This window comes from Cyrtonyx montezumae, unplaced genomic scaffold (genome assembly GCF_038088225.1).
Source record: "Cyrtonyx montezumae isolate F1298 unplaced genomic scaffold, pur_monq_1.0 scaffold_18, whole genome shotgun sequence".
NCBI lineage: Eukaryota > Metazoa > Chordata > Aves > Galliformes > Odontophoridae > Cyrtonyx > Cyrtonyx montezumae.
Window position 1 is genome coordinate 12,718,003 of NW_027071914.1, and position 13,102 is coordinate 12,731,104.

A 13,102-nucleotide genomic window follows, 5' to 3' on the forward strand; every position below is an offset into this window, starting at 1 on the left:
CTCTCTTTCTTTGGAAGCCAGCTATCCATCACCTTGTGCCAGGACACGTCCCATCCCCCCATTTCTGCGATGCTATGGGCAGGCGAGTGGCCCCTCGGGGCAACCTGGAGCTGTCCAACGTCCTAATTGCAAACCTTGTTCTTGTTCCTCCATGCTGGAAGGTGGTCTCAGTCCTCCACAGGGCATTCCCTCTGGGAGACAGAGGTCTGCAGGTCTCATGATGTCCCTTTTTGGTTGCAGAGATGGAGCTGGGGATGCAGACATGATGGCTGGGGGATATAGGGGATGCTCACTGTCCCAGTTTAAGGAGCCCCCATTCCCCCTCCAGCCCCACTGCTGAGGGTTCTACCCAGCTCCCGCTGCCCATCTCACTCCAGGCGTGGCAAACCCTGCAGACAGTCTCAGCTGAGATTTGTTCTGCCTTGAGCCCAGCCAAGTCTTTTCCCTAGTTCAGCCTCACTGCCCCAAAGCAGCAGGCAGCTGGATCACCAGGAAGACGGTGCAGGAAGCATCCCACCAGCTCCATCTGATGTGCCACAGAAAGGATCCTCCACCACCACCTAAAGACCCATCCCACTGGTTTGGGGCTGCCAACACCAGAGACCAGCGCGTGTTTCCTACAAGAACAGCACTACCTAACGTATGGGTTTTGTGTAGGACAGAGCTCATCAGCCCCTTGGAAAGGTGACAGAAGCACCTCGTCTCAGGGGGACGTGGTATCTTTGGGCACTCAGCGACCAGCTCTGCCACGTAGTGCTTATCTCTCAGTGTCTGTGGATGGCGGAGGGGGTTAAGGCATGAACTCCTCCTTGATGGTGAGCGGAGACGAGGAGACAAGGCTTGGGGCACTGCCACCACAGAGGGTCCCCATGGGCCCTGGTGTGCCCACGGCTGGGGGGGTTGGCGTGGTGGTGCTGGTGGGCTGGCTCTGCTGCTGCAGCTTCTTTTTATTCACCTTCCTCTCCTTCGCCCTCCGGTTCTGAAACCAGATTTTCACCTGTGGAAAGACACAGATCGCCATGCAGAGAATGGGATGTGGACAAGGAAGAGCACCTCAGGGGCACCGTGGAATGTGAATGGCATTGCTCTCTCTCAGTCCCATCTCCAGCACTCACCTGCCGTTCAGTGAGCCCCAGGGCAGCAGCCAGCTCAGCCTTACGGCGGATGGTGATGTAGCGGCTGTAGTGGAATTCCTTCTCCAGCTCCAGGCGCTGGTGGTCCGTGTACACCACCCGGTACTTGTCCTTTGTCCTCGTCTTGCCTGGCAGAGAGAGCAAAGTGAGAGTGAGATGACAGGGGCTAGGGGACAGGAGCATCCCTGATGGCATGGAGGATCTGCATAAGCAAACAGACTGCTCTGGAGGAACATGGGACTGGAGGATAGGAATCCTTGGCTCCTGTGGGGTTTGGTGACAAACAAACAACCCTGGTGTGACCACCCTGAGTCACACCAGGGTTCTTCTCCATGCTGGAAAGCACTGGGGGATAGGAGCAGTTTGTGGTAGGAAGGGAAGGGGGCATTCCATTACATCCCAGACGGTGGGCTCCACATCCCATGCCCTATGATCATCACCTCAAGAACAGCAGAGCTGCAGCCCATGCAGAGGGCACGCTGCCTGCACAAGTCCAGCACAGAGGGCTGCAGGAAGCCCAGTTCTATGCCACGGAGCCAAACCCACAGTGCCATCAAATGAAGGCACACGGATCAGGGCAGGAAAAGAGGGAAGACCCAAACCTGTTCTTGGGTCTCCCTAGGTATAAGCGGAGCTCCACTGTGCCTCCATTTCACCCGTGCAAGAACTTAGCCAAAACATGGCCCCACAAACACTGCTTCCTATTAGAGAACACACTGGACAACAGCACCAAACAGCAGCGGCCCAGCCCTGACCATGCCCCCAGAGCAGTGCATATTCCCATGACTTGAGGAGGTGGGATAAGGCAGGGCTGCACAGACAGGGATAGAAACTGCATCCCCCAGTACCAGGGCTCCAGATTATCTTCTTTCAAATATGAATTCTTTTTATTCTTTTTTTTTTTTCATTTGAAAGCAATAGTTTCTGAAGAGATAATGACTAAAAAGTGATCTTATTTGCGATACTACTATTTAAATGCCACTGTGTGGTGAAGGAAGAAACAGCTGGAACGCGCTGGAACTGACAGCTAACATTAAAAAGAATTAAAGAGCAATGAGACAAGGCGGTTTGTGGATACCGCATCTGCCAGGAATGTTAGCAGGAATTATTATTTCCTGCTGCAGCCGTAAATAGATCCATCACTGCCTGTGCTTTGTTGTTCTCTCCTTGCTGCTCATCCTCAGTGATCTCTGGCTCAGCCCTGGGTGCTCATTGCAAATATCAGGGAGCAAAGGCCCTGCTCGCCACCAACCCAGAGAAGGAGATTTCCTCGCCTTGACTAATTGCAGTTTTCTGCCATGTTTGCTGAATTCAGGAATGTATTGTGGGCGATTCACAAGGAGAAGAAAGGGACTTGCAAGAAATGCTGTTGACAATGAATAATGCGGCCACCTTGAATATCAATGCTGGGTTACACTTAACTCACCCTTGGTGGCCCTTTTATGGCTCTGGGAAAGGAAAGAGGATATTTGGGATGAGCCGTCATGGCTCCTCAAGGAGACCCCTCATACCTGAGGGGAAGACCCCAGTGCCTGCAGGGATCTTGAGGAGCAGTGGGATGGGGCAATATGGGGATGGGGCTGTGCTAGGTTCCTGGCATGGCCCATGGCTGTTGGAGGGGCCATGGGTGGGAGCATGGATGGGACAGGGGGTCCTCCTGCTGCCAGCACCATCCAGCCCCAACTCACATTCAAACTCTTTCCTTCTTGTCCCCAGAAAACAAAAGGAACAGCTCGAGCAGCCAAACTGAGCCATCCATGGGGCCAGAAGGAAGGATTCCAGTGTTGGGATCAAGGCAGGGCCCAAAGCTTGGGGAGAGGGCATCGTTACCACTGTTAATGTATAACCCTAATAGCACTCACCTGAGCCATGATTAGATAAGGGAATAGCTTCAATGTGCTGCACAGGCCCCAAAGGACACACTCCTGAGTGTGCACGCACACGCACTTGCAAACACGTTAGGGGAGACCCCCCCACCCTGATCTGCTCCACATGGCAGCCCTGGGGATAGGGATGGGAATGGGGACAGGGATAAGGAGGCAGGAATTCCCTGCCCTTGACCACAGCACTGCAGCATCTCTGGGATGTCCAGGCTGGGGTCACGCAGCCTGAGTGACACAGCAGTATTTCTTCCCTCCCTCCAGAACAGAGGCAGAGAAAGGCAAACTCAACTCCAGCTCTGTGCTCTCTGTCTCCAGCTCTGCACCCAAAGAGTTACTGTCATAAGCAGGCACAGGAAGGCACCACGGGATGAGGAGACTTAGGGTGTAATTCACCAGCCCTAGCCTGCCTTAAAGATGGCTTTCAAGAAGACACAAATCCCTTAAGAGATGGGCAGTGGAGTGTTGGGATATTTTGAGGCTGGTACAGGGCAGCTCTAGCAAACACTAGGACCAAACCAGGCAAGAGCATAATCCTATGCTGTTCCCCAAAGGTCTCCATTTCACAGGTCAAAGCAGCTCAAAATTACAGCAGCTGCAAGCCCTGGCTCCAATCTGAGCAGCACCGCAGCCATCAGGGCTCCGATCAGGTCGGAGCACAGCAAGTGGGGCTGCAGAGCTGGGGAGATGAGAGCCACACCGCTGCCAGCTGCAGAGGTACCCAGGTCTGGGGGCACGGGCACGTGGCAGACTGGGCGCCAGGCACCGTGCAGGGCACTTAGCACAGGAGGTGTTGGTGGGGATGGAGCTGAGGCTCTGCACGCCCCACTGCCCAGCAGCTCTTCGCATGACCGGCACGGAAAGATTGGGCTGCCCCGAGCTGCCTGGGAGCAGTTCATGAAATACATTGTGGATGAGAGTCCTGTTTGCCATTTCTTCCTAGGGGAAGCCTCAGTGAAATCTTTCCTTCTATCCCAGTGTAGTCTGGGCATTGCTATGGGTAGGGAATAATACCAAATCAGAGTGGAGCCTCAGGGTCAGAGCCATGGGCACCCCAACTCCCACTCCACTGTCCCACAGTTCCCACTGAAAAGAGGAGGGCAGCCAGCAGACTGATGCTGCACGGTGCAGACCCTACAAGGAGGACTGGGGTCTGCTCCCAGCACCCTCCTAGCTGGGTCACCATCATCTGGCAGCCAGATGTGCTCCAGCTGTGCCTGCACAGAGAGGTTGATGCTCCCTCTGCTGAGCAGAGGGGACCACAGCCACACCGTGCTGATGCTCAGCTCAGACAACCCAGAACAAGTTACTGTTCCCAAACCTTCTGGAAATAGCAACCCAAAGCCTGAGCCCCCTACACACCCTCTGACCCCCCGGGATCCATCTCCAATATGCTCACTCCTTCGCTGGGGGCTAAGCCCCACCACTCCCCCTTTCTGCTGGGAACTGTTTTCACTTCCCCTTCCCATGCAATATTTTCAGCTCTTTCCCATCCACTTCAGGAAGCGTGGTGTGATGGATGGGGCAATCAACGCGGCACGAAGGGCTGCGGCCACATGGACCCCCTTACTGTTGTCAACCAGAGGACATCCCACCTCCATGAGATTTCTGCCAAGAGGTATTCCCTTGGATTTAGGCAACTGCTGGGTTTCCAAAACCGTGTGAGAGGACCTACCCCAACCCCTCTCTGTTTGCACTGTGGAAGGAGGGGATGCTGGCTGAGCCCTCACCCCGTGGCCCTGTCCAGGCTGCCCTGGCTCCTGCTCCAGGTGGCACAAATAGGCATTGCTGAGATGCTGGGTTACAGGAAGGGCTCACCGTGCCCACCACCCCCAGGCAGCCCTGCAGCCCCCAGGGCAGCTCCTTGCAGGGCTGTCAGCCAACACCAAACCAAGCCAGGGAGACTTTCCTGGTGCCAAAGATCTCAGAGGAAGCAGCAGTGCCACCCCACAGGCAATAAAACCTCCTTTGGCTTTGATATGTCACACACTGGGAATGTTTCAGTTACAAAACCACACCACAGATTCCAGTGCTTTTATAGTCTTCTGAAGCCCCGTGGCTCTGCTATTGGTAAGAGCAGGGCCCACATGCTGGAGGGCAAATCCAAAAAGCATGGACCAGGACACCAGCACCTAGGGCTGCAGTGATTGGGAAGAAACAGAGCAGGCAGGGAAGAGCTGGGCCCACAGACTGCAGACCAGGGCCAGGGAGCACAATCTGGCCCTGTCCAGCTTCTCCATCTCAGTCCCACTCCCCGGCCAAGGAGCAGCAGCCCCAGGCTGGGTGTTGAGACGTGTGTTTCCCAGCAGAGCAGTGATTCAAGCCTTTATTTTGGCAACCAGTGCATTCCTGGGGCTGCTCCTTGGTTTTATGAGCACCTCGCCAAGTGCCGCCAGCCGGGCTCCAGCGCTGGGTCAAAGAGCACAATGCAGGGACATGCAGGCTGCAAGCACAGAGCACTGCCTGCGTGGTGTGGATCCACAGCCAGAGCCAGGGCACAGAGCTGACACCCCGCTCCAGATTAAGAGAGTGGCACAGCGGGGGTCCCAGGTGGGCACTGGGACTCTCTGCCCCTTCACAGCCCCATGGGGCTCCGTGCAGGGGAAGGATCCATCCCCTTATCCAGGAGAATCACAAAGCTAACAGCACCGAGGTGGGTGTCCTTGAGGGGTCTCCTGCAGGAAACACCGGCCATTGGCATTAAGTGTCCCTCAGCTAATCCCGGGGTATTAGCCAGCCAAGCCCATCACGTACGTACCTCCAGGGAAGCCCTTTTTTGTTCAAAGAAAGTCAATTCTAAGAAAGTTTGAACCACCTGTACCTTGGCCAGCAGGATAAGCGCTCAGCAAACCCCAGCAGAGGCCAGGAGCAGGCTGTGGGTTAATAATTCAAGGGGAGGGGACCAATAAGGCCCCTGGTGGCATGCAGCACTCTGGGTGACCCAGGGGAGCAGAGGGTTTCTTGGGAGCAGTTGTGTCCCAAAAACAGGACCAGGTCCCCCAGCCACCCCCATCACCCATCTTGAAGCTCTCCTGGAGTGATGTGCTTCATTAATGGGGATTTCATGTTTCCTCCAAGGGTTGAACAAGCAGAGCTGGAAAATTGAGCCAGAAACAGTGAAAACAGAGCTGAGACAGAGCAGAGAGCTGCTCACTCACTGCATTGCCTTCTGCCCGTGCTTGAGGCATCCACACCCCAGGATGCTCACCCCACAGCTGCTCACCCAGCACTGCCCTATGCACATTCACCTCCCCAGGGATGTCAGGCCACACTTTCCCTTGCCATACAGAGCTCTGCAGCAGGGTCCATTAGTGACCTGGAGGCTGTACACAGCATTTACATAGCTAACGAGCAGGGGAGTGAACTTCGAAGTTCATCACGCTGCCGTTTCCAGAGCCTCCCTGAGCTTTTTATAGAGCAGGGGTGCCATTCACAAGGAAGTTTGCAAATAATTACGAAGAAGGAAGAAGCGTGAGGGTTTGACACTGCACTCGTGAAGATTTCATGGACAGAAAAAGGGCTGATGTTTGGGAAGAAAAGAGGCACGGGGACATCTCGTTCCTTCTGTTCCCCAATTTGGGGCACTTAGCATCCTTTTCCTGGGCTGAGCTTTGCCCTGTGCCGTGGCTGGCCCTGCAGGGTGAGGCATGCTCGTTCTTAGCAGCAGGTACATCAGCTCATCTCCCCACGAGGTCTGACTCTGCACTGAGTCACCGGGAGATTTCTCATCGATTTCTCCCAGCTCTGCATCATGCCAGCAGAACCCCCCAGCACGCTCCGTCCCTGTGTAACTCTGCCTCCGAGCACAGCACGGCTCCTTCTGAGCACCTTCACACCGCAGCCGATGGCTGTTTATACAAGGGAAGACAGAGGGAACCTTAATTTACAGCCCTCTGATGATTTACAGCGCTCGCAATGAAGCTCTCTGTATTTACAGCCCGTGTATTCATTTCCTATTCCCACAGCGTGGAGAGGGGTATAACCCATCCAGGCTGATTAATGCACAGTTTATTGATTCCAATAAAACATTTCGCCCTTATCTATGTCAAACCCACCTCTTGGTTGATGTAAAGGCAGCCTGGGCAGGCACTGTGGGTTTGCATTCAGCTGCACAGTCCTGTGGGCAGAAACCCCCGGGGCTGGGGGGGTTTGCAGAGCTGTCCCACATAACCGAGGAGGTTTTGCTCCTCCCAGCCCTCTCTGCCTCCACGTGCAGGGGACAACAGCTGGCTCATTTGTCCCTTTGTGTGCTTTTAATCTAAGAGATACAAACTGCACAACGGCTGATTTTTCCAGAATTCAATCACCCCGTTGCTGTGTGATTCAATCAGGAGAACCTTCCGGCCTTTGCTGTATCTCACTCCCTTCATCCAGAGGTGTCCTCGTGCCTTCCTCCTCTCTTTCATCTTCCCCCCTCACCTCTCCCAGAAGAAACTGAGACGTTTGAACCAACAAATCCTGCAGAAGCTGTGAGCTTCCATTCAGTGTGTATGAGGAAGGGAGCAATATCCCTGAAGAGTAACATTCAGCACTGAAAATGGGCCAGAAAATGCCATCCTGCCTCTCCTTCCTCCTCACAGAGCAGAGCTCACTGCTTTCCACATCCTGGGATGCCCTGCTCCCACCTGGATGACCCCAACCCCAACATCCAGCGCAGCCTCACAGCAATTCCCACTCCATTTCCAGAGCATGAGTCCAGGGGATGGGGCAGAGGAGCAAGGGTTCGGACAATGAGGACATGGGCAATGCTGTGCAGCACCGTGCCCAGACCCCCCCGCACCACACAGCCTCTTGTGTGACCCTTGGCTATCACATCCCAGTGCCATGCATGGGGACAACCAATGCAGTGATGGCAGGAAAGCCGAAGCAAGCCAACAAATGAGGCATTTTACACCATTTTCAAACAGGGAGCCCTGCACAATGGGGAGAGGACGGCGGTGGGGCTGGGAACCCCGGAGAGGAACATGAAAGGGCACGAGAGGGCAGGACAGAAGCCCTCCCCGCACCTCACCTCAACGCCAAAGGAGCCGGCGCATCTCCATGACAAAGGGAAGCCCGTGTCAATTTGGGTTGGCCCCGAGGGGGACTGACCACTGCCTTTGAAGTGGGCAGTGGGGTGGCCACGGGCGGAGGGCTGTGGGGCACAGACACTTCCACCCCCCCCCCCCCAACCCCCACCAGGGTCAGAAGTTCAGAAGGGACAAGACCCCGGGGTCAGGGGACAGGATACAGGGACAGAGGACAGGGGATAGGGCACAGGGACAGGGAACAGAGCATGGGGACAGGAGATAGAGCACGGGGACAGGGGGCAGGGGACAAGACACGGGGACAGTATGGCTGCCCAGTGCCAGGCACAGGAGCTGTGCATATGCTGGATGCCATGCAACACCCAGAGCAACCACACACACCCTGCACGTGGCACTGCCCCCGACACACTGCACCTTGCACGCACCCCGAGCGTGCAGCACTCACTGACTGTGCAGTGAGTGATGTGCACACGCACTGCTTGCAGCACCCTGCACACACACAGCACAGCTCCAGAAGGAGCACCCAACCACCATGATGATGAGCCTGCACTACCCTGGACTGGCCATGAGAAGGACTTCCCATATGCAGAGCAGAGCTCTCATTCTGACAGCTAGCAGAACGGGGTCACCCGCACACCAATGTTCTCCACGCCCATCCTTGGTCCGTGCCACCTTGCTGGCCCCACAGCTGTCCCCATTGGATCCAGAGCAGGATCCGGCCTTGCAGGACTCCAAGCTGAGGGCTCCCATGGGGAGGAAAGAGCCCAAGTGTAGAGCTGGGGGGTTTCCTTACCGCTGCTGCTGGTGCTGGGAATACTGCGCCTCATCCACTCGTATGGGGTGCGCCTCTGTGCGTTAGGGGACAGCTGTGGGACCGAGCTGCTGATGGCTGGAGGCAGGAGTCCTGAGCCCGCATGGGGCTGCATGGGGTTAAAATCCGGGGGGCTAAATCCGAACTGCCCCGGGTTGGTGGTGGCGGAGGCGGCGGCGGTGCCATAGGAGTGCCAGTCCTCCTTGGCAGGGGTGTAGGGTGAGCCCCAGGCGGCCGCCGGCTGCCCGTGGTGCGGGTCGTTGTTAATCCCCGGCACATGGTGGTAGCTGGCGAAGTCCGAGTACTGCGGCGGCCCCGGCACGTAGTTCTGGGGGTTGAGGTTGAGGCTGGGATGCCGGACGGGACTGGGATACATGTTGGTGTCCTTATCCAAAAGATAGCCTACATACATCTTCTCCACCTGGCTCCTCGCTCATGCTGTGCCGATGCGCCGCTCTGTGCCGAAGCGGACGGGTGTCACGCAGCGGCCGCCCCTCCTTCGCTGCACTCACCTGGGTGCCTTGGGGAGCTGTGTCCCGGGGCCAGGCACCTCCCTGCCCACAGGCTTTTATTGGGCCCAACCTCTCGCAGCATTTGCATTGAAAGGCAGGCTTGCATTTCAAAGTGCAGGAACCCCGGCGGTGCGGGGCAATCCGAACCTCCCACCACCCCGCGTTCCCTCCGTAGTCACCACGGGCCCTTTGCACTGCTGCCTTTGTGCTTGAGGATGCCCCGAAGGAGGTCACCCTGTCCCTAAAGCCATTCGTGCTCCAGGAGAAGGGCAAGCTTGGGCTGAGCCCTCACATCAAATCCTGGCTGAAGGATCCAATCACCCATGAACTGCCCAAAGCAACTGCCCCATCACCCCTGATGGGGACACCAAACCCAGCAATGCTTTCCACTGCATCTGCCTGCTTTGGAAACAGTGAGAAGGGGTGGTTCTGGGTCCCCCTCCATTTATAGCACCTGGGGGTAAACCCATCCCTCAAGCCTCATAGCCAAGTTCAGCCCAGCCCCAGAGAGCAGGATGGACCGAGACGCGCACGATGATCCTTGGGGGTCTCTTCCATTGGGATGTTCTATGATTCTATGGATGCATGCCCCAAAAACAGAACTCTGTCCCCAAGCAGAGACCACCCACTCATCACCAGCCAGGCCAGATGCACCTCTGCTCCAAAGGGGATGAGGGATTGAGGTCACTTCTGTGCCATTGCAGCACATCACTGGTCACCTCCTCATGGTCACAGTGTTGGGAAGGGAAGGGAAGGGAAGGGAAGGGAAGGGAAGGGAAGGGAAGGGAAGGGAAGGGAAGGGAAGGGAAGGGAAGGGAAGGGAAGGGAAGGGAAGGGAAGGGAAGGGAAGGGAAGGGAAGGGAAGGGAAGGGAAGGGAAGGGAAGGGAAGGGAAGGGAAGGGAAGGGAAGGGAAGGGAAGGGAAGGGAAGGGAAGGGAAGGGAAGAAGGGAAGGGAAAGGAAGAAAAAGAGGATTTAGGATGCAATGGAGAGAAGAGGATAAAACAGCAGACTTCCAGAGTTTTTTGCAAATGTAGCTATGAATCTCTGAAGAGGATTGAAGGTGGGATTGCTTTCCAGCTTTATGGCGTTAAAAGGAAAATGGTAACAAAGCCAGCAAAGCCACTGTGTTTGAGGAGCTCAGTGCATGTGGCAGATGAGCACTTCCATCTGTGACCCTGCTGCCTCCGGGCATGTCCCTGCCATAGCTGGGCTGGGGGTGCAGGGCTGCACGGGTCCATGAGCACCCTGCCTGCACCCTCCTGCAGCAGGTGAAGGGTTGAGCACAGAGCAGCACAGCCAGGTGCCTGCTAGCAGCATGCCACCAGCTCCAGGGTGGACAAGGGATGACAAGTGGACCGTAAAGATCCACAGGTGATAATCTCCCTCTTTCCCTCCTCTTTGGCCCATGTATTTCCAGAGGGGATTGTGGCTGGAAAACTTGGTGCCAGGGAAGAGGTTTTTGTGGCTGTGAGTGGAGGGTGGCCCTGCAGAGACCCTGTGACCACTGCCCCCAGCATGGGGGCCCTTTGGTGCTCAGCTTGTTGGGACTTCACCCACACTGAGGTCCTGTGGGAGAGCAGGTCAGGGTCTGCAGAGCAAACCCCAGAGACCCCCACCACCCACCCAGCCTGGGGAGCTCCTTCCAGCCCTCCCCACCTGAGATTCCTGGTGGAAACCAAACTGACATGGGTAGAAGAAAAGCAGCCAGGATTTCCCCAGGGCTCAGCACTGCTATCCGTGATCGAGTGATGCCATCTCCTGGAAGCAGGAGGGCCAGGAAGGGAGGTTCCCAGGGCCAGGCTCACAGGGACAGAGCTCTGCAGATCAGAGTACGGCCTCTGCTCCAGGAAGGAGGTGATCCCCAAGGGAAGCCAAGCCCCGCATTGTACCTGGCTTGTTCAGAATCTCCGCTGTGGTTTCATCATGATGGGGAGATGCCCGCAGAGGAAACGTAGTGTCCCAGCGGTGGTTGGAGCTGGGGGAACCCGGCTCCTTCCTCCTGGTTCAGGCTGTCAGCAGAGGGTTAACGATTCCCACATTAAGTGGCTGCAGATGTGTGGGAAAGTCTGGGGCGAGCGGAGGCACCGCTATTAGTATTCACCCCCTGGCCCGCCGCTGCCTCCCGCGCTCTGTGCTGCACATTTAATGCCGGGGCTCATCATGGGGGTGAGGAAAGTGTGTGGGATGGGGGCGGAAAGGCTGCGAGGGGGGGAAGCAGTGGGGCAGCATCCTCTGCCGCTGTCCCTGAAGCCTGGGGAGGCGATAGGCAGTGGCTGTAGGAACACAGCACTGCATCTCCGCTGCATCAGTCGTAGAATCATAGAATGGCTCGGGTTGGAAGGGACCTTTGAAGTCTATCTGGTCTGACTCCCCCGCAGTGAGCAGGGACACCTATGGCCCAGCCAGCCTGACACTGAGTGTCTCTCAAGGATGGGGCTCTGGGCACCTGATGGAGCTGTGGGTGTCCCTGCTCACGGCAGGGCAGTCAGAGCAGACGGCCTTTGGAGGTTCCTTCCACCTCAAACCATTCTATGATCCTATCATCAGCTGCTTCTTCCCTTCCTGCCTCCCACCTGTGGGCACAGGGGACTCACTGCTGACTCCCCTGGCTCATGTGACCCTTGTTGGGTTTCCACCTCAACCCGTGATGGAGGTCACAAAGATGCTGAGATCCTGGTGATGTCTGAGCAGTGCAAACACCCCGCAGCATTCCTCCCCCCGCTGTCCCCACCAGAAGCGCAGTGCTGCCATACCCCGAGCCCTCGTTAGCACTAACACTGCTTATTTGGCCGCGCTGCAGTCTGCAAACCCCCGCACAGAGCAACTCTGGCAGCCTCCCCTGCAGCTGTCCCAGCCCCGGGGGAACCACTAAGTCCCACAAGTGCCACGAACGGAGGTGCAGGAGCCCAAAATAGAGGTGAGCAAAGCAGGGAGAAGAGGCAGGGGTCAGCGAGCCGCTCCCCTCCGCCCACATGCTCGCAGGCGCGATTCCCTCCGGCGTTGGGGCTTCCTTTGGGTTGGCCTTTCCCAGGAGCTGCTGTGACCCCAAACCCAGCACCGGCCCCGGCTGCTGGCTGGGGACGTGCAGTGCTGCGTGCTTGCAGCATCCCAGAGCATCGCTCTTCGACCCTGGCAGATTCCTGGTAATATTGGGTGTCCATATTGTTCATGGGGTCATCCATTGGCAGGGAGGAGAAGGGGGATCTGTGTGACCTAGACAGCAGGCTGCACTGCACTGCACTGCCTGGAGCCCATCCTCAGCTCAAAGGACCCAGCAGGATTGCACCATCAGGGTTTTCCCTCGTTCTGTCCTCAGAAGGGGGATGCTGTCGGGAAATGGCTCTGCTGAGCTATTCCCAGCACAACACACGCCTCACACGTAGGGACCCACCCAGCATGTCCTTATCCCTTGAGAAGAGCCTCATAAAGAGCCACGTGCCCTTATGAGCCATCTCTTGGGCACTCTTCTGTGCAGTGAAGTGCCAGCATGCACTCTGAGCCCCACCAGAACGTGGATCCCCATTGAATGCTGATAACTGAAGACAGATCTCCATTGAACAACAACTCAGGTACCACCAGCCTGGATCTCTTTGCCCTCTGCCAAGTGAAAGAGGTCTCCAAAGAAAACCCTTCCACTTCGGTTGCTCATCGGTGAACAGTGAGTGCTGAGATAAGTGGAGATAAGCAGCAATCTCCTGGGCTGGGCAATCATTAGCTGCTCCCATTGTGCCGCGTTG

The 13,102-nt window shown here is 56.6% G+C and overlaps 1 protein-coding gene across 1 annotated transcript; it reads right to left on the reverse strand.

The window, feature by feature from the left end:
• Positions 1-701: 701 nt before the first annotated feature.
• Positions 702-9,377, reverse strand: CDX1 (caudal type homeobox 1). Its single transcript, XM_065734998.1, has 3 exons — positions 8,834-9,377; positions 1,116-1,261; positions 702-997 (listed from the first exon to the last, which is right to left on the reverse strand). The coding sequence occupies exons 1-3, from the start codon at positions 9,261-9,263 to the stop codon at positions 791-793; spliced, it is 783 nt and encodes a 260-aa protein (XP_065591070.1). The 5' UTR covers positions 9,264-9,377; the 3' UTR covers positions 702-790.
• Between the last annotated feature and the right edge of the window lie 3,725 nt (positions 9,378-13,102).